This window comes from Zonotrichia leucophrys, chromosome 12, assembly GCF_028769735.1.
Source record: "Zonotrichia leucophrys gambelii isolate GWCS_2022_RI chromosome 12, RI_Zleu_2.0, whole genome shotgun sequence".
NCBI lineage: Eukaryota > Metazoa > Chordata > Aves > Passeriformes > Passerellidae > Zonotrichia > Zonotrichia leucophrys.
This window is the reverse complement of record NC_088182.1, coordinates 15,609,938-15,631,355: the sequence shown is the minus strand read 5'-3', so window position 1 is coordinate 15,631,355 and position 21,418 is coordinate 15,609,938. Positions and strand designations below refer to the sequence as shown.

Genomic DNA, 21,418 nt, shown 5'->3' with positions numbered 1-21,418 from the left:
CAAACTCCACTGTTGGCAGTGCTGGATTTCAGGTCACTCGGTTGCAATAATAGATGTCTTTCTATATACTGAAGACATGGCAGCAATGCAATTATTCCATCCTTTTGGCACTGTCTCCATTATATTATTAGCTAATACAATTCCCCTGGTTACATTCAGCCATTATTTAGATGAAGTGGTAGAAAAAGGATGCATTTAACTCTTGGTAAACATCATTTTAAACTGCAAGATTTCATCCCAACAAGTTTTAAGCTGCCTATGCTATGTCCTCAGTAACTCATCATTTTGACCCTCAGTTACAGGAATTATGAATGTTACCAGTTCTCTTCTCTCCACTTCAAACCAGCGAGAGATCCCAGGCAGACTGTGAGTCAGGGTCAGAGTGGTGCGTTCAATCCACAAGCTCTGCAAGGAGTAATTGAGGCTGTGAGGAGCAGTGAATCACAACCACATCCTCTGCACTCTTACCACGAGTGCAAAGGGGGCAAGGCTCAGAAAAGAATGCATTAACCTCCCAAGCATTACTTCTGTAGAAGGTCTTCCTGAAAGTCACTTAAACAGCAAACCAGGAATTCAGTATGCTTGAAACAACATATTTAACATTTCTATTAATTTTTAAAACTTGTCCAATCACCAGTTGTGTCATGAGACCCAAAAAGACATTGTAGACCTGTGTGTCAGTAATAAAAAAAAATCCAGCCAAACAAACAGTGTCTCTGGGCACTAAAATAACTCACCTTTAAATGGACAATGCTTTAAGCAGGTCAGAACTCAACAATATTCAATCAGACCATGGGCTTTACCTATTATTTGAGTTACTGTAGTATCTTTGGCTATCAACTCAGGATTACCTAAAAGGCTCTATCAGCATAAATTAAGAAGATGGTATTCACCTTGAAGAGATGAACACTTAAGCACAGCTTATTCACTACTTGTACCTTAAACTCGTTCTCCTTGTCCTTGGGGCCCTTGTGGAAGGGTCTGTCGTAGCGGAACTTGCGGATGTTGTTGACGCGGTAAAAGCTCTTGATGCGATCGGGGACACGGTCCATTTGCAGCACGTCTATATTGTCTGGGATGGGAGTCACTGCATAGATCTGCAAATCTGGAAATTGTGCAGTCAAAGAAAGCTTTGTCCATGTGTTAGCAAAGACAAATAGGAAACAGCAACCCACACAGGAGGCTCCATTTGCTGACAGTGACATTACAGTTCAAATCCTGCACAGTATCCACGCTGTTCTCTCAGAAGGCAAATAGTGCAGGTTCCATGACTAAGCTCTCCAAAGTCCCTGCAGTCCCCTTAAATGTGATGTGGTTCAGTCCTTAAATGCACTGAGCACTGTACAGGTGACCAGTGAGAAGAATGAGATTCAAAGCTTTGGGTATAAAAAAGTTCAACAGTTTTAAAGAAAGGGAAATTGCAAAAAAGTAAAATACGGATGTAAGAAAAATAAGCAGAATGGAAAATAGTGCTTCAGAACTAGTATCTGTTCCCAACAAAATATTGGCCTAGAGAGGTATCAGGAATACTCCTAAGGACACACATTGTATGTGATGCCAGTGCTGTTGGTAAAGCATTGGAACATGGATATAACCGAGCACAGCCTGGAGCATGACCTGCGCTACTCCCCAAATCCAAATTGACTGCTCTCTCCAACACTACATCCCATAACAAACCAGTTACTGTCTGCTGCAGACAGGGTCTGGTTTTGTCCATATCCTGCTCTCCCTCTGTGCTCTGCCCCAGCTCAGGGGGAGTTTGCCCTTTCACAGAAGGATACACTGGGCATCACACTGCAATATGGAGTCGTCGGGGTGGTTTGGGTGCTGCATCGCGATGGCCTGGGGGAACTCGCTCAGCATCCTCTGCTGGAAGGCTTCCAGCCTCTCATAGTCGTGGCCCCGACACACGTATTCTTTGTTCTGCAAGAAGGACAAGCATCAATTAGTGTCCTTAAAAGTAAGTTAAATTCTAGTGACTTCTGTCTCACTTTAAATGTCTCTTCAAAACCAAGGATAAATGACAGTGGCGTTATGCTAATGTGAGAGTAGATGTATTTTATCCCTTCCTTTTTCTTTATAATGTATTTCATGAAGAAGGGATGAATGAGGAGACAATTCCACTGATCTCTGAACAGCACACTGCCTCTGATTCAGGCACACCCAGCATTCAGTCCTGTGGTCCCTTACCTGCTTTTCAGAAAAGGCACTATTTTTAATTGGACTATATTGAAACATATCAACTAAAACTTAAGTCACCAGCTTGGCTGTTCTGTGCTGGGAAAGCTGCTGTCAAATACTCTTTATACCAGATGGATAAAAGTCCTGAGGTTCTGACAGAGCAGAGGCAGATATGTGTTTATCATTTTATCAGTTCTCCTTGGAAAGAAGTTGCAACAAACTATTCACAAAAATCACTGTTTAATCACTGCTGTATTATCACAGCCATACAACCCAGCCCTGATGGTGATGAACAATACATGCTCAGGAACTCCCCTGTCAATGGTACAGTAATACAGAAAAGCTTTACCAACAATTCTCAATGGCCACTTAACAAATTCTCCTTCAGCCCTAAAAGCACTTTCCTCTTGATGAACAAAATTTCATTTCTGCTAATAATGGAAAGCTGCATTTAGATGACTCTTGAGGCATTAAACCACTTGTGCAGAGTTCTTGGATGCTTTTTGAGCTATCTCTTAACTCCAAACAGCACAATACAGGATTTCTAAATTCCTCAGTGTCAGGAAGATTGTATTCCAGTGTCTTAACCCTCACAAAACACAATTTTCATCAGTATTAATATCTCCTAGTGCAAGACCAATCAAAGCAGGCAAATTCTCTCATTTCGGTAGTTTAAACTGTGATAATAACTAGAAGAACAGGGGGCTTTTCATCTTCATAAAACAATTAAAAATTTAATAAACAAGAACAGCCATTTATTTCTTGCATTTAGAGGCTGCAGTATATTCAAGAATGTGTTTTTAATTGCTCTGGAAAAAGGATGTGGCCAAGCAGTTCTTGATCTTGGTAGCAAAATTGAAGGGAAAGTAGCAAAAACCAGATCATACAACACAGCCAAGGAGTTCAGTTATCTTTGGCTTTGCATTTCAACTTTGTGGAAAGGATCTCTTGTTCTGGCTGTGACATGTGTCACTTTGTATGCATCAGTCACAGCAACCAATGGACTGGGAGAAGAATCACATCATGACTCTTGACAGTTCAGTCTGTAATGCTCAAACTTTGCAGCTATTATTAAATTTGGAGTGAGCCCATGTTTGAAGGTGAATCTTTTCCTGACACTTACTGCTTTCTCTGTTTTAGCTTTTGATTGCAGCAATCTAGAAAACTGTAAGCCTATAAATAAAGTTATTGTGATTCTAAAAATAATGCCCTGAAAACACCTCAAAGCTAAATTTAATAAGACTTCAGACAGATGCCAGCACAAGGTCTCAAAACATGGCTTGCCAAGCCTTACTTGAACTTCTGGTAGATATGGACAGTTTTAATTTAAATTTACTTATGTAGAAAAGCTAGAAATAAATGCAGAATTCATAGAAACATGAACAATGACTTTTCTAGACAAAAAAATCAAAGATACAGAAAGAAGTGGTTATTTTCTGTCTTAAGCTATACAGCAATAGAAAAATACATGAGAAAAGGGCTTGAAGTTATTTGATCACTTTAAATCACTCCCATACCCATTTGAAGATTTTAAATCCATGTAAATCTTTTTCTTCTCTAGAATAGCTGCTTCCAATCTCTTTACAGTGTGATCCATGCTGATGTGACTGCTAATGGGCTTAGTCTGTGCTCCACAATGTGTGTGCTGTATGGATCATTAGGGAGAGAAAGGAGGAGGATGACTTTTAATGAGATTGCTACATTAGTAATCTGCTATCAGAAGTACTGCTACCAAATATAATTGCAGAATTAACAAGGATTATAATTATGTACGCTCGTGCTCGCTGGTAATTTCTCCAGCCAAGGATCCACGTTGTTACAGCACTTTGCAAAGAGCCAGGGCTGAGCACAGGGAGCTCAAGCAACACCAAACACCTTGGCCATGCAGGATCCCAGGTAAAAGGGAGGAGCCACAAGATAAAAAGATAAGCTCCAGTCCCTGGCAGTACTTCAGATGTTAGGAATGTTTGTGTGCCAGGATTACTGTGCTGTCACTCACTCGCTGAAATATTTGTTGTTAGATATAAACCCCAGGAATTGTCACTTTTCTCTGGAGATCTTCCTGGGGCAGCTCTGGGTTCACACTGCAGCACCCGTCCTTTCTTTGGATTCCTCTGCAGGATCTTCTACACAGGCTGCTGCATTCTGAATTCTGTGAGGAGCAGCTGGGGGAGGATGGGCTCAGACTGGAGAAAAGGAGGCTCAGGGGGATCCTTCTCTTCCTCTACAACTCCCTGACAGGAAGTGGCAGCCAGGTTGGGATCAGGCTCTGCTCCCAGGGAACAAGGGACAGGAGGAGAAGAAACTGCCCCAAGCTGCACCAGGGGACATTCAGGCTGTGTGGGATCTCAGCACCTCAGGACTGAGGTGTCACCGAGACCACCCTTGGGGGGCTCGGGAGTCCTGGAATGTTGCCAGAAGTGTCTGGTGGCTGGACTTTGATCCTACACAGGAGACGACACCTGTATGAGGATAGGAGGAGATGTCCAATTTTCGGCTGTTTGGATGGCCTGGAAAGGCCCGGAGTGGCCTTGGGGCAGCCGTGTATCAAAGGACGAGAAGAGGCTTCAGTTCTTTTCTCGGTCTCGGTGTTTATTAATTGTTTATCTAAAAGATTTTCCCTCGGCCCGACAGAGCTCTGCTCAGCAGCCAGCCATGAGCACACTCCCTGCCCTCCGGGGCGGTCACCTATCTTTATACCCAAAGTTACATATACAATATTTATCATTTTTCCCCAATACCTTTCACCCTTATTGACCAGTGCACTTTTAGTAATGACCAATCCCAAAGTGCCACCATCACCACAGAAGATGGAGGAGAAGAAGAAGAAGAAGAAGGACAGGACACGCCCCAATTCCTCCATCTTACTTCTCTAAACCCCCCTGTACAGAAATCCTAAACCCTGTGTCTCACTCTCTAATTAACTGATCCCTTCACCATTCACCCCGGTGAAACCCTCCTATCCTCATACAGGTGTCGTCTCCTGTGTAGGATCAAAGTCCAGCCACCAGACACTTCTGGAACATTCCAGGACTCCCGAGCCCCCCAAGGGTGCTCTCGGTGACACCTCAGTCCTGAGGTGCTGAGATCCCACAAGGCTGGACATCAGGAATAATTTCTTTGTGCAAAGGGTTGTCAGGCATTGAGGGAGGCTGATGAAGTCACCATCCCTGGAGGTGTTCAAGAAACACCTGGACATAGCACTTGGTGCCATGGTCTGGTTGACAAGGTGCTGATTGGTCAAAGGTTGGATCGATGATCTCGGAGGTCTTTTCCAACCGAAATGATTCTGTGATTCTCTGATTCTGGCACTGTTCACCTTCAAATAACATGAAACCACCACCCTTTATGCACTGGTATTTCTTCTCCTTGACTAATTTCAACTTGCCTTTATTACCCCTGCTGTGTTTCTATTGAAAGACTATAATTAAACCCCAATGTTGAAAACCTTGTTAAAAACAAAAACAAACAACTTGATAATCAGAGGGGAGTATAAGAGGGCAGCTCTCAAAATGGCTTGGCTTTGTATGGCTTCATCCTGTGTACCTTAATTGGTGCCATTCCTTCAAAGGAACACAAACCATGCACCTGCAGTCCTTGAAAGCTTCCAGTTACCTTGTGCTGTCACATTCGATGGCATCTGCCATCAATTTACAGGCAGCTCTTGGAGCACTTGTCAGATTATATTCCTTCCTTGCTCTAAACTAGCAACAAGACATTGTATAAACAAATACCCATTTAAAGTTTGAGTCCTCATTAGGAAAAGAAGAAAATTTCACTTTTTAAATGAATTGGTACACAGCAGACAATGAGCTCCAAGTGAGGACGTGTCCAAAGAAGCTGTTTGGCTTTTGTTGAAGAGAGGAAATTTTCACTTGTACAAAGCATAAGAGTCATCAGGCTGGGATTAGAATTCTGTCAAGTGAGACTTTTTTTAAAGTGTGATAATTTGAGATGATGAAAATTAGTTGTAATGACCCAACATTGCTGCAATACAGCATTTTGCTTAATATAGAGGCAATTTGTGCTGCATCTGCAGATCATCAAAAATTCACAGTGGCATGAGTCAAATTTCTGATCTCTGTTCCCAAGAACATTCCCAGTGGACCGTGTCCTTCAGTTCAGCCAGAAAACTGTTTTTATTTGTGCAGGCATAAAAAAATATGCTGAATAGTAGACACCATATCTCCAAAACAAAAAACAAAGCCTTAACAGCTACTGTGAGCCTGGTCACTTTGTCACATCACGTATAAGTTTGGCTTACCCGCAGGAAAAATGGGAATTTTCGACCATAAAAACCAACTCTGAAAAACTCCGGTTCTAAGCGCTGCTGTTCCATGATATTATCATAATAGGTAGCTTCCATTTTCTGTGGAGGAAAGAGATAGCTGCTATCAGACCCTTAATGCTGCACTTAAAACATTAACATCTCAACACTCATTAAAATATCATATTACTCTTTTACCCCGTGTTTTTTTATGAAAAGACCAACATTCTCTTAAAGATAAAAATTATTCATTAAACCAGTCTACATGGTGGAACAGACTAGAATATCACCTTACTCATTTTACATTTTGGAAGATGACATATTAATTTTTTCCTGGTTTATCTTATTTTAAATTAAACAGGTCTTGCATGTAATTTTCTTTGCATTGCAGAATTAATGGCAAAGCTGAGATTAAGATCCACGTTGCCTGGCTCACAGTGTCCTATTCTCTCCTACAGATCAAAATCCATACCACTGCCTGGAAAATTACATCCAATTGGGTTTGCCTTAATTGAGTTGAGGGGCATGAAAAAGGATAAAACAAAATTAAATCTACAGCTCTGTGCACCAGAAGGTTTAACATGGAAGAAAAAGGTGGTTGCAAAGAGGAAAAGGAGGTTTTTCTAGTTCCAATAAGCACTTTTGTGGAATTGTGCCAACAAAGATGAAGAGTGGGATTTCCAGACCCTTTGGCAAACTGAACTCAGTTGAAAGGCTCACAGGAATTTGACTGTAGCAAAAGGTGGCTCTTGAAGGAGCAGAACCAGTTTGACACCATTGCTTCCACTGCAAGGAACCCTAACTTGCAATATTGCATCCTGGTTTGTGGTCAGTTCCACAAACTCTCCAGGAAGGAGAAGGTCCCAAGGCCAGTGCAGGAAGCATCAAGGAATGTGGTGGTGATGTGAATGGCACAGAGAGTGCACAGCCAAGCTGGTCATGTGCTCTCTTTGGGGCCACTTTGGAGAAAACAGGTTCTTCAGGAGTGCAGATTATCAAACCTTGTTAGACAGGTGTCTTCAGATAAAAATAAACTGGACTTTTTAGAAAGAGAATTTAAACCACTGCGTGGATCCATGCAGCATAAATCTCAGATTTGGATATGTATATGCTACCCCAGGGGACAGGAGGAGATGAACTATTTTCACATTCAGAAAGTTTTTAAATAACAACAGGAACTTCAGCTTTTTCTGATTAAAGCATGATGCTGCAAATGTGCCCTGATTTCATCACGTGTTTGGCTGAACCAGAGGACCAGATCCCTGTAAACTGGTATGAATGCCATAAACAGTTCTCTTCTTCATTCTCTCATTCATCTTACCTCACTGAGGCACAAGCTGTCCTTGATTCTTTTAGAATTATAATGAAATATGTATTAAAAAATAGGATATTTGAACAAAAAAATTATATGTAAATATGCTATTGCAATAGCAAGCCCAGCTCCTGTGTGTGTGTGTGTGTGTGCTGCCTTCATATACTCACAGGATTTTACTGCTACCAGACTGGAATCATTTCAGCGCACCTACAAAGTCATCAGTGGGAATCAACAGCAGGAGTGCCAGTGAATGCATGGAGCTCTATAAGGAATGTGGTTCAATTGACATTCAGGGTGCTCTGAGGAGTGTGCAGGAGGGAAGGGGCTGCCACTCACCCGGATCCAGCTGAGGCTCTGGTAGTCATAGAGGCTCTCGTACTGGATGGCCAGCTCTCGGCACAGCGGGATGCCGAACTCCCAGCTCTGCGGGGCCAAAGCAAATCACACTCACAGCAAACACAATGCTGCTGCCAGCTCAGCTGACAGCAATATGGAAACTCAGCTCTGGGAACTCATTTGGTACGAAATGGCAGAGATTAGATGGGAAAATGCAATGTGGTGAAACCATTTCCATTAAATAGCAGATCAGTTCCTTCTAAAAGATGGGAACAGAGGCATATGTTCCGTGGAAATTACACACACATACTGCTTGTTCTGACAGTTCATTTATGAGACTGGGAACTTATCTGGAGAAAGATAATAAAACTAACAATTTTTCTTCGTGCTAGACACCGCTTCAACCCACCCCCAACAGCTCCTTTGCTTCCTGCACTAGAACTCCCTGGAGTGCAGAGTTAGGGCTTGGCTCTCCAGCAAAGTGCTCCCCTCCCCAGGCTGCTCCTTCCCACTGAGAGCACAAACTGTCAGCAGTGGGAACACTCCAATGCACAAAACATCCTCAGAAGTGACCTGCATTACTGCAGTGAATCAATATCCATATTCAGAAAGCCACACTCTTCTCGTCAGCTCCCAGTCCCACACAATGGCTCTCTCCTAGCACACCACACTCATCATCCCACAGGTCAGGAGGGACACAGACCCACTTAGGGCACACCCACACTGAGAGAGGGACTCTCCTGTTACCTCAAGTGGCTTTTTGGAGAGCTCATTTTACACTGAAATCTCCTCTTCCATCACCTTTACCTGCACACCCTGGAAGCCTTTTAGGGGAGTGGCTGTTTCTTACCATGCTTATGGTAAAGGATTTAAATCACCAAGGTCTCAGGTGAACCTTTACTGCATTAAGTTTTATTATGCATTACTGGGCTAATTTGCCAGTTGTTTTACATGGGACCCTGCTGCAGTGGAAACAAAATTGATGTGTGAGTTAGGCTATCACCTTAAGTTTTAAGAATATTAATAGCAATATTGTAAATTCTTGGAAACAGTCATTAACAGCAATTATGTAAAATACTAGCACTTTATATGGAAACAGTTTTCCTGGTTACATGTACCTTCACATAAAGTGAATCTCTGCTGTTTCATTTCATTTATTAGGCAGTTGACAGTGTTTCCCTTTAAGCCCACATTTGTAGTGTCTTCTCCTTACTACAGCTCTTTAGCTTCATTTAATTACAAAAGCTTCAATAAAAACTTGCTAAATAAAACATTGTACCAGAATCAATTTGGATATTCCAATAGTATTTGTAGTTTGGGAGAATGGGAGGCCTGAGATTTATTTAGATCAAAGCAATAGACACAACAGGAAAGGAACTGAAAGATCAGTTTCTTGACTACTCTGAATATTAGTGAGGTATTTGTGATCTCAAATTAACAGGATTTTTGCTGTGGGTTGTCAAAATCCATGACACACAAACTGATCCACTGAACTGAGATCAACCATAGTCAGTTAAGTGTTTGTATTTGCAAACTCAAAGACCACTGCATTTTTTATGGTTGCAGCACATTCTTTACAGAGATACTATACATAGATTTTCAGTCCTCAGCTGATCTATGTTCACTTCTAAAGCATCTAGCCAGGAATAAATGGCTTTTTTTCCCACAGAGAGTGTGAGCAGTCTTACTTCCAGATGGGATGCTGTGACTAAAGCCTACCTAACTCTCTAATCTCTCTTCTGGACAGAAGCAGAAATCTCACCAGCTGTTTTCCCTCCAGGTGACCTGAGTGATGTAACCTTTTTGTGCTCCTTTCCTGATGTCAATTAAATTAACAACATGCAACCAGATCTGATTTCTCTATATACTAACTCTTCTGCATGTACCTTGATACCATTCCTGTCATCCTAACTCAGGCTCTCTCTTTGTTTCAGTTCCCACACCAAGAAATTCAGCTGTGCTACCTGAGTATTCTGCAGATACAAGATGAGATAAAGAAGTGAAGAAAAACAACATACAGGTAACTTCCTAAAGAGAAAATGGTTTGTAGATATTTGAAAGGAAAAGGAATGAATGGATATCCAAGTCACTGGAGCTTCAGTTTTAAAATCTGTGATGCTAACAAGTAACATCCTCACAGTACAGATAATTAATATGTAATTCCATGTGACATCCAAGTGCCACTTCCCTCTTCAAATAACTTCCTGATGTCTCCACTGGTAATTTTCCTCATTAGTGCTTCCTGTTTTGCTGACTGTGATGTGTTTGTATGTTGTGTATTACTTGAAAGCCACATTCACAGGGCACTTACTGCAGCTTTCTCCTATGGCACCAGCAACTCTCAGCTGACTGCACACCAGAGTGCTCAGGTAGAGACAATCATCCCTTCTGAATGCCAGCTTTTACTTACTCACATCCCAGTGTGCGGATTTCTGTTGGAAATGATTCCCATGAGGGCACACAAGAGAAATGATTTCAAGTGTTGGGTGTGCAGCACATGATGAAAAACTAAATGCTTTGGGAACGCTGCTTTGGGTCTCTGTGTGCACTTGGCTGCACTAGGGAGAGCAGACCCTGCAGTGCCATGGTGGGAGCTGCTCAGAATTGGCAGCTAATAAATCCTCAGTGAACTGGACACAAAAGGGCTGAGTAGAATTTGAGTATTGCTGTGCAGAAACATGATCAGTCAGCTTCAAACTGTTCCATTCACAGATGTCTTCAACTAGAGAACTTTTAACGGTCAAAATCATAACTGAGGGTTAAAAAATATCTTCAATTTAAGTTATGTACTTGCACACTCTGCCAGCTGAGCCCCAAACCAACTCACAGCATAGCAGAAATCAGCAGGAGGAGGCACATGACCAGTGAAGGCTAAAAGGGCTTTGGAACACCACGTTCCTTCCCAGCACAGGGCTGCTGCTGACGCTGCTGAGGGTGGGAGTCACTTCTGCACCCACTGCAGCACCTCAGGCCTGCCACAGGCTGTGCCACTGGCATGTCACAAGACACCCTTGTGGGCAGCTTTCCTCCCATTCCTGTCCTGAGAAAATTCTCCTATAAACAAATGCAGAATTTTTACAGCCTTTACACTGTGCCTTGACACCCTCACTTGGTGTAAGAGGCCAGGAGCAGCAGGAGAAATGAAGGACAATAACAAATCCTGCTCTGTAACACCTGAGGAGGGACCATCTCAGGATAGTGCAGAAAGAAGCTGTCAGACACAAGTAGAGGGAAGCAGGTTTCTTCCATTCCCTGAGCTGCTCCCTGTCACACAACAGGAGTGCTGAAAAGGAGGCTTTGGCTTCTCAGCATCTTTCAGCTCCACAGTCTGAGTGACATACACACTGCTTAAGTGGATTATTTAATCATTCAGCTACCATTTGTAATAAAGCAGGATTAAAACACAAATCAAGTAACCCCAAAAACATCCAGTGGGGAGAAAATCTCAAGAGGTTAACACTCTATAATCTGTTAGGAGTTTTATAGCCTAATTACATCAGTCAATTTTTACTCTACTTCACTGTGCATATGGATTCCCTGTTGTTGTCAGAAATACAGGCTCACTTGCTTTCCATAGCACCTCTATCCTCTTTGTCTAGTCAGACAGGACAGTACTACAATATTTACACAAGCCAGTTATTTGTTTTTTAAGTGCAGTCTGAAAACCCCTGAAAATTTCTGAAATGAGAGAACCATATGCAGTGTTATCACGAAACAAAAAATTCGAAATCACTTCCTCATAAATGGGCCATTTCTTCCTTCACATAGGCATCTGATTTCCTTTTCCAGGTTCTTTAGAAAATGTTTCTGCCATAAGCAACTCCTGTTACCAGGAGTGGGAATGAATTATCTGGAATGGCAGCCCCATAAGAACCAACTCACATTTGTATTTAATGCCACTGTCATTGCCATCATGGGCAAAATCGGCCCTGAGGCACACATACAGATGTTATCTCCCAAGAACATAAGCTGTAGGAATTTTCCTAGAGAAGGGAAAAAATTGAAAATACTCCAACAGATGATGTCACTTTTAAGGTTCACCTCTGAAATGTTCCCAAAACACCATGACACCAGGGACTAAAACATCTACTTCTGCAGTAATTGAAAAAAAATATAATTAACTGTAGAAAACTCATACTCAATATATGAAATTGAAATGGATTGATTTTCTTCTTGTGCAGTGGATGGAACTGCACTTTAATTGAAAATCACTTAAAAATAAGTGACACTGAAAGAACTTAAATATTTTTCAATAAAGAGACCCCTATAGCATTTGCCTGCCATTTCCATGTGTAGGTTAAGCAGAAAACAAGTTCTCAAGTGACTCCATAGCACAGCAGTTTGCATGGACAGCTACAAAATGCAATCCCACCCCCAAAAGCTGAGGAACAAGCACTTTGCCACATCAGCTGATCCAAGACTTGGTTTACAGGTTTAAAAATGCTTTGGTGTTTGTCCTGTTGGCCTCCCTAACCCATTCCAAATGCCCTACATAATGAAATACCTTTCCTCATATTTTTTTTTTATCCAGAGAGCCAATTTGTCACATTATAAACCCTTTTGATACAAATTTACTTCCAGACTACTGGGCTGAGATGATGGCTTACAAGCCCTAAGTCAGTCAGGAAAAGGGAAGGAAGCTGCTGGAAGAGAGAAGAAGTTGGCATACCTTCCCTTTGTTGAAGTAATGGATAATCTTACGGCACAGACCTTCCTTACGTTGCCACTCTGACTGAGATGGGTAATGCAGGAACTCTCTCAGAGGTCTGTCCTCCCACTGAAGCAACTCACAGTACAAAAGCAGAGTGAATGCAGCCTCTGCAGGAAAGGCAGTTATGGAACACTGAATCAGTGACAGCAGATAGACACAGCCAATATTAAAGGTCACAGACCTGCTTCTGACACAGTCTGCGATTTCTGACTTGTAGTTTGTGAAAAAAATCTCAGCTCTTAGGGGACCATTAAATTAGTCAATTACTTAAAATAGCAGCACATGATTTTTAGGTACAAATCTGTCAAATTTCTTTTCACCAGCTACTTGATTGAAATGCACAGCCAGATGTTCAGATGTGTAACTGGATCTGGGGCCTGCAGCTGCAAACACAGCTTGGACAACACAGCATTAGAGTCCACACACGTTCCAGTGCTCCCTCAGCACTGCAAGGCAAGGGAATATGACAAGTGATAATATAATGGTGCTTTTGCTAATCCTCCTTTAAGTTTCATTCCACTGTTGGGATTTTATTTAAATCCATCTTCTTCAAAGAACACTTTAATGTAAAATTTGCAGTGTAATTCAATAATGATGTGCAGGCATAAACAGACAGTATTTAACTTGAGGAGAGGAGCGGGGCCTCAGCCTCTCGCCTTCCCAAGTGCCATAACTGACTCATGCCAATTCTTTCCAAAAGAATGAGCCAGACATTCTAGAACATTGGGAAAGTTAAAAATGTCACGAGGAGCTCAAGCAGCCTCCGTGGAACGTCCCTCTCACCTGTGTAGTTCTCAGCCTGCAGGTGCATGTCACACAGCTTGTGGATGTAGCGGATGTACATCTCCTCCTTGTTAATTTCAGATTTGTAGAAATTCTGGGAAAGAAAAAACAGACTTGTTACTCTTGAGACTCTCCATTCAAGCACTCAGCAGCATCTGTGGATGTGAAAAGTTATTGAAAAGAGAACACATTCTTAGTGGGAAAGAAAAGTATTCATTCTTTTCACACTCACACTGATCTAACCCACTCATTTTATTGTGGCATGATTTTTTTTCCAAATGAAGGTAGTCAAAAGCTGAAAGAAGAGGTGAGAGAAGTTGTAGAACCTGTGTCACAGGGACACAGAACTCAGCTGGACACAGCCCTGAGGAGCCTGACCTGTCTGGCCCTGCATAAAGCAGCGAGTTGGATCAGAGGCCTCCAGAGGATCCTCACAATCCTCTTCATTTCCTTCCCCATCCCAGGGCTTGGATTCTGAAGCTACACTTGCCCGACACAGATTCCTGTCCCAGCCTTTCCCATCCCAGTTTCAATGAGATTGCACAGTATCACCAAGAGAGAAAGGAAACACTTTTACCATTAGGTTAACAGTGCAGCCAATCTTCTTGTTTTCTGTTTCATCTCCTTTCATACAGTCCCTAAGAAAGCAGAGCAGTGTTGAAACAAACATAATCATATACTTAATTTTATAAAGTTCCTCTAAGAAAAATTTCCATATTAGGGCTTAGATGATGTGAGAACTGCGTGTCCCCTTACAACTTTGCATCTGTGAACGAGCCCCTGAAATGACTGTTCCTTCATTTCTTACAAGAGTCTGAACAAAAATCAGATACAGTGGTCAAAAATAATCCAAATGCAAGATCTACTATAAAAGTAAAAAACTCTTATTTATCCAGATGTAAACATTTAGCCCTAGTCAAAGAGTTCACTTCCATAAATGCAGCTCAGCAGCGTGGTGTGGCACACAAGGATACACCCTGAGGGATTTAGACTAGATTTCTAACTTTTGCATAGGTAAGTTAAATCACAAAATTTATCTTTGGTTTCTGGAATATTTTAGAAATTATTTCCATTCCAATGATACAAGAGACTAAATGGTTAAAGCAGTGACACAGTAAATCATCTTGAGAACCACTACAGCTACTGACTGGCAGCTGCACTCTAAGAAATGTCTGTGTATTTCTAAATTCCAATGCTGCATTCCAGTTCCCTGTTCTGGGAATGACAAATCAGCTGCAGACTGAAAATCAATTAAAAACTTGAATGTGCTTCTCAATTAAGCATGGAAATGTGTACCTGTGTTAAAGCTACCTTGCTGGCAGCTGTTTATCATTAAAAAACAAAAAGCAGAAACCAAAAACACACAACACCCCCCACCCTGCCCCCCAAAAAACCCCAAGCAGCTTCCCTGGATTCCCTTTAAATGTGTCTCCAGTACCTGGTTGTGCACAGTTGTTGTAGAGCAGTTGTTGCCAGAAAAACCAGGAGATTGGATCAAGGTGGTAGGGATAACAAAAAGAGCAAACTAAAAAGCACAGAAAAGGATTTGGGACTGCAGAACACCCAGCCTAGTCAGAGGGTTTCACCTCTAATGAGCAGCAGCAGAAGAAAAAACTATTTGAACTCCTGTCAGTAGGCCAAAGATAGAAATATCTGGGGCAGTTCTATATAGGTTCAAATTGTCTATTATTAAAAAAAAACCCTCTGAGTGTGTGTGTATATATAAATCCAAAGTTAAAATATTTCCTTCTAACTAAGTCAAAGCTCAGCTGCATTGACACACCAGTCCTGCAAACTTCAGTTTAAAACTGAACAAAGGCTGCCTAATTTAAATGGTGAAATCTTGCTCATGAGCCACCAGCTGATGTGCCAGAGTTCCCAGATGGAAGTTCTCCAGCCCTGCAGGCCTGGATGAGGCATTCAGCACACCTTGGTACAATGAGCCTTTGGGGATCACTCTTGCATTTAAAATCTATTTTGCTGAATTAGGTGAGATAATTTCAGTGATAGAAGGAATTAATGTTTTGCAACCTGAATAAACCTCAGTGCAAAACTATCAGGAACGAGCACACAAGAATGAGATGAGGATCTGGAATGGTTGCTCAGGACCCAGCAGTGATGGGTTGGCTTGCATGTATGCAGCTTGACAGTCAATAAAAAACCTTCCCTGTAGGAATTTGGTAGCATGTCTTGACAAACTTCCCACACTCAGAGCAAGTCCTTGCTGGTGCCAGGTACCTGTAGTCGAGCAGACGCTCCATGAGCCGAGTGACGGACGTGACAAAGGAGATCCCGGTCTCCCGCCAAGTCTCCTGCTCAATCTTCTCCAGCAAACTGTTTGGAGATGGAAAGACATGAGCTGAGCCTTCCAGGGAAATGGTACAGGGCATGCAGACTGATACAGACAACTTGGTTTCTCCCTCATACAACAAATTCCAGAAGAATTAGCATCTTACCTGGGATAAGGCCCAAAGAGTTGGGTTCTACTCCAGGCAGCATGAAGTAAAGACAAGGAAATTACAGAACTGACAGGAGAAGGGAAAATATCCTCACACTGCCATTTAACAGATATGAAAAAGAACAACTCACATGGCAATACTTGATTCCCACATTATTACCTGTAGTTTAAATACCACTAACAGCAGTCAGAAACTGAAAAGGAGTCCAAACCTACTGCAAATATTTCTTCTTTGCTCATCCCTCCATAAATTTTCATCTCTAATCAGAACCAACCAACCCTGATTCACATTGTATTTAAACTGGAAATAAAAGCAATCTGCTCCTGCCTAGCATAGACAGTACAGTGAGCACCCATCTCACACAGCTGTGAAGGAAGAGAGAAGGCTGGAATGAGAACAATGCACATTGTGTTTAAAAAGTGAAGAAAGAAAGCAAATTTACATGCCACTTTCCCTGAAACTGGATTTCCAGTCAAAGAATCTGCCACTTCTAGGAAAGAAATTCTGTTGGGTATCACATCCTCCAAAGAGGCAAACTCTTCAGTATGGGATGATTTGCAGCCGAGGGAGCCAATTCCCTTTACAGCAGTGTAACTGAGACAGTAAAATTCAGGGCCAACTGTTTTTTCACACAGCATTTACTAATTTGTGGAATTTTTTCCTCAAATTGTTTCCTCATATTATTCTCAGACAACTTGGTGGGAGACATAAACTAACTGGTTGCTGGAATTCCTGTGTTTCTTGGTAATGCATCCAATCACTACCACCTAAAAATCAGTAAAAAGCTACAGCCCTTGAATTTTTAACATTTCAGGTAATGAATGTCTTCAGGTGGAGCAAAGGCACACTATTCCTCTTGCCATGTGAATAAAAAAAAAGAATAGATATTTCCTTTCCTTTATCCCTGAAATAGACTTACTTTATCTGTACACATAAGATCCAACACTTCCCAAGGCTGAATATACACAAATCCAAACTGAATACATTTCCATACTTCCTGAGGATAAGCACATGGAATGGGTAGGCTTATCTAGCTTGAAATGAATGAGTTTACAATTGCAAATTCAGAAACAGAATTATTGATTCCAGCAAAACAAAGGTTTATGCCTCAGACAGCCAGTGTGCTAATGGAGACCATGTAAAATTGGAATATATGGCTGAAATTCTCCTAATGATCTCTCTGGCTCACTAGAGTACTAAAAAACTTGGGTTAACTGCTCTGGACTGTAAAGAGTTTGAAATAATTCCTTTGAATTCCTTTATTCCTTTGAAATAAAATAGAAACACTCAAAATTAAATTTGGAGACAGATCAGTAATCAAAGGTAAAGTGTGAAGTCAGACATGAAACCTTCAACTTTATCCTTCTGAGTGTGAATGCTGGTGTCAAAGGAAGTGTCACAGTGGACTCTGGAGGAAGCAACTGGCAACAGTTGAACCAACCATAACATGGCCTTCAAAATAGGAGGAAAGAAAGGAGAATGCTGAGGAAAATCTCCTTTGTTTTAAGACTCTGTAGATAGTACAGTGTCTCTCTAAACACTCCTGAGCCCAGGATCTCACTCACTGCTATGGAAAGAGAAGGGCCCTGGCTCCTCCAGCAAATGAATGTTTGATAGGAGGATGATAACCTGTGCAGCCTTTCATTAGCTGTCACAGGGAGAAGACAAGGAAGAATTTAGGTGTCTGTATTGTTTCCAGCACTACCTGACTGAGCCATGCCATGGCAGCCCCTGCCTGCCCTCCCCAGAGATCAGTGCCTGACTCTGGCAGTGGCCCTGCACAACACGAGAGCATGAAGGGGCAGAGCTTACAGCAGGCTGAAGAGCTCCCTGTAGTTCTCATCACCTTTTCCTTCAGACACCAGGCTGTCCAGCTTATCGATCAGCTCGGCCTCCACCTGCAGGGAGACACCAAACCCATCACTCACACTCTGCAGTGACCCAGCACATGTGGTAAACTGGATCCTGAGCTACAGCAGGATATCCAGCACCACTGCTCTGCTCTGCTGCTGGAATTGATTTACAATCTCCCAGGCATCATTATATTAGAAGATTATTTGTTCATTAAACCTCACTTTTTAAGCCTCTCTATGATTATGTGACACTTTTGCTTTTTCTTTCACTTTTATGAAGGGCCACACCAGCATCATTATGTTTCTCATAGAAAGATTTTGAATACATATTAATTCCCACCCTAAATATCAAGTGTGACATCAGATATTATAATAAAATTGATTCAAGTGCAGAAATTGATGTATGTAACATTGAACAAAAACAACTTCATGAAGTCAGAAATCTCGCAGAAGACAGTTTCACTACTAGTGAAGACAGAGGCTCCTAAAGGCTGAAACTATTTGCAGAAACATGGCTTACTTTTATTTAAAGACAAGCATAGTTTGAGCTTCTCTACATTGCAAAGGAAGATGGGAAGGAAAACCAAATCAGCCAGTGGCACACAAATGGACTTGGTGCTCTTGCTGCTGAAATCATTAAAGGGAGACCTGATTTGATCCCTGAATCAGACTGTATTGTTATCCAGCCTTGCTGAAAAAATAATCTTGTAAAAACATGAACTACTGAAGAAAATTTAAAAAGAGCTTGAAAATGAATTTTCAGGGTTTTTATATTTTCTGACAAACAACTGAATATTCAAAAGGCAAAGAGAAGCTCAGAATTAAAAAAATAACAACCCTTTGTTTGTGATCTGCAGTGATTACAGAAATCAGTAATGCCTGTGTCCAGCTATCCAGCATTATACTGGAAAGCAAATAACTGCCTGGCTCCAGCAGATAATGTTAATGAGGTTTATTACCTCTTGGGGTATTCAACTATTTATTTAATCTCTAATACAGATTATTATTTCATCTTTAACCTTAGAAGGTTACAATATATGCTTCATAAAGCAGTGTGAAAATTTGCTTCACAGGTAATTTAAGGAATATTCTTGGAGCTGTAGTTTAAAATACATTAGTGAGTATAAAAATTAAATGAAGATTACAAAGAGTTCATCTTGATACAGAAAATATAAATAGGCCCAGAAACTCAAAGGTGACTGTAGATGCTTCATACTGTAAATTCCAGAGAAAGACTGTTCTATTGTTGTGCTAAAATATGTGGAAAGGGGACTATGACCAAAATGCTATTGCAATAATAACAATAGTAAATAATAACAATTACAGCAATCATGGGAGCTGCAGAGGAAGAAAAACAAGCTCCTGATAATACTTTTCCACACAGCCTTGAATAGATCAGGTTATGGGAAAGGTCTGCTATTCTCCTGGAATGATAGATTAGATCTGGCATTTTAATGACTGTGCAAATAACTAATCACATGAATTATGATAATTTAATGGTGATTTACTCCTTCAGAGCACTTCTCTGCAGATACTGGCCCCCAGTATTGCCCCAGCACAATGACAATGAAACACTGGCATCCAAGGATCCAGACCAAGCCCATCCTTCATTAGCAATGCTCTGCACTTCAGGGATCTGGTTTGCAGTGGAAAATCTAAGCAATTCTCTGACCATGACTGGGAAACAATGATGAAGATTTCTCTCCCTGATTTGCAATCAGAGCTCACAGCAGGTAGAAACTGCAGAGCTCTTGCTGGACTTAACCCTTCCCAGAGAGCTGCTGCAATTTCTGAAAATAAAAGCTACACAGTCTGTTTCAAGGCACGGTATAATGATTTAATTATACCATACCACTTCCTAGCTGCAAACTGAAGACAGAGAAGCAGAGAGCACTGTTTTCACAAGGAATGGCTAAATCTTTACATCCCCATTTTTGGTTCTCAGTCTGACCCATTTAATGGCTGACTAATAATCTGAGTGAAACCACTGGGAGCAGTGATAGCCCAGCACTTACAAAATTGTTTTCTTCATCTGTGATGTCCTGAACACATCCCTCCTCTTCCCCATGTTCATGGGAAATGCTGTTTGCACTGCTTAAACAATCCTGGGCGCCTTGTGAATTAGGTTTTGAATTTTCTATTTTATATAGATTTACATGACATATTCACAGTCAGAAACAGATAAAAAAATACAAACTCCCTGCTTCCAGCTGGACACTGCAGACAGAGAGCAAGGCAAGCAAAGCTTGGGCAGTGCCCTCACCTGTTTGAAGTTGCCATTCTTCCTCTGCTCCCAGTCCATCATGTCATGGAAGATGGGGATCATGATATTCCGCACTTCTGGTTGTGGAACAAGGGTAACACCCAGAAAGGGGCCAATCATTCCCGGAATAAAGTGAATCTTGTGCTCACCTGTAAAACACAAAGCAATGGTAATTAAATAAAGGCCTTTGCTATCTGTCACTGAGTAAATAGGGAACCCTTGCAATAATGACATTTGCACAGTAGTAAGCATGAGCATTACAAAAGCAAATATTCTTTTCCTGAAAAGGAATGAAAAATCAGTATTTGCTTTACACCATTTCTTGCAAAGTCTCCAAGAGCATTTTTAATTTCACTGTGAAAGCCTTCAGCAAAAAATGTCAGTGCATTTTACTTTGCAAAGGGATTCAAACTGTCAAAAGTAACCCAACTAAAACATACTAACTGGGGAAAAGAAGCCAGGGTACTTCCAATTCATGAAGATTTTGAAAGGGCTGGTGAGAATAGTGGTATGTAATAGAGAGCACTTTTAGATTTCAAAGAACTACAGAGTCTTGGTCCCCACTGCTGTGTGGATTTCCCAGCTGCCCTTGGCTGGGACCAGTGGATCTCCTCCAGGAGGGACCTGAGCCTTGCACTGTGCACAGAGAAACTCAACAAAGCCTGATCTGGAACAGCATCCAGTGATAAATGCCTGCAGCTACACATCCAAAACTGGCTTCTCTCTTCTTAGCTGAGTTTGCCCAGTTTGTTTTTCTGGGTATTGGATCTCTGTTACCTTGGAGGACTTTCTATTTTCCACACAGATCCTTTGAACTGTAACCAATTCTGGCTGTATCATTTTAGGTGTACAAGACAAATCAGGCTTATTCAGTTTTCTTGCTTCCATAGCCTTCATGACTGCTGTCTGAACCTTGTCCAGCTTGCCTTGGGTTTATATTTTTTTGTGTTTTGTTGTTTCTTTTAGCTGTAGAAAGCAGTACTGGGCAATCAAATCTAGAATCAAGTTCACTGAGGGAAAGCACAGTGACAGTAATATGGTGCCTCTTCTCCTACTCCAGATTCTGGTATATTTTCTCAAAGATTACAAAATCTCCTTTACTCATAGCATCTTACAGGTAGCTCCTCTTCAGCTGATTATCACTATGGTACATTTGTTGTCTTTGATTTTCTGAACAGCAACTCCTGCCTACATTCCTACACATAAAATGTTTGTATTTGGCTAGGTGAATATTTTACAGCCACATTATT

The 21,418-nt window shown here is 41.4% G+C and overlaps 1 protein-coding gene across 14 annotated transcripts in view; it reads right to left on the bottom strand.

The window, feature by feature from the left end:
- The window catches only part of DOCK3 (dedicator of cytokinesis 3), a 187,548-nt gene that overhangs the window by 21,007 nt on the left and 145,123 nt on the right, over positions 1-21,418 (bottom strand). For 11 of the 14 annotated variants that reach the window (XM_064723947.1, XM_064723948.1, XM_064723950.1 and 8 more), the window contains 12 exons: positions 20,169-20,317; positions 17,865-17,950; positions 16,050-16,076; positions 15,832-15,927; positions 14,171-14,231; positions 13,594-13,687; positions 12,769-12,917; positions 8,100-8,186; positions 6,446-6,550; positions 1,782-1,923; positions 939-1,105; positions 319-405 (listed from right to left, as the gene is read on the bottom strand). In XM_064723947.1, coding sequence (XP_064580017.1) covers positions 319-405; positions 939-1,105; positions 1,782-1,923; positions 6,446-6,550; positions 8,100-8,186; positions 12,769-12,917; positions 13,594-13,687; positions 14,171-14,231; positions 15,832-15,927; positions 16,050-16,076; positions 17,865-17,950; positions 20,169-20,317 — 1,250 coding nt within the window. The remainder of the gene's footprint in view (positions 1-318; positions 406-938; positions 1,106-1,781; positions 1,924-6,445; positions 6,551-8,099; positions 8,187-12,768; positions 12,918-13,593; positions 13,688-14,170; positions 14,232-15,831; positions 15,928-16,049; positions 16,077-17,864; positions 17,951-20,168; positions 20,318-21,418) is intronic. The other 3 variants (XM_064723943.1, XM_064723946.1, XM_064723954.1) reach the window with 1 other exon arrangement.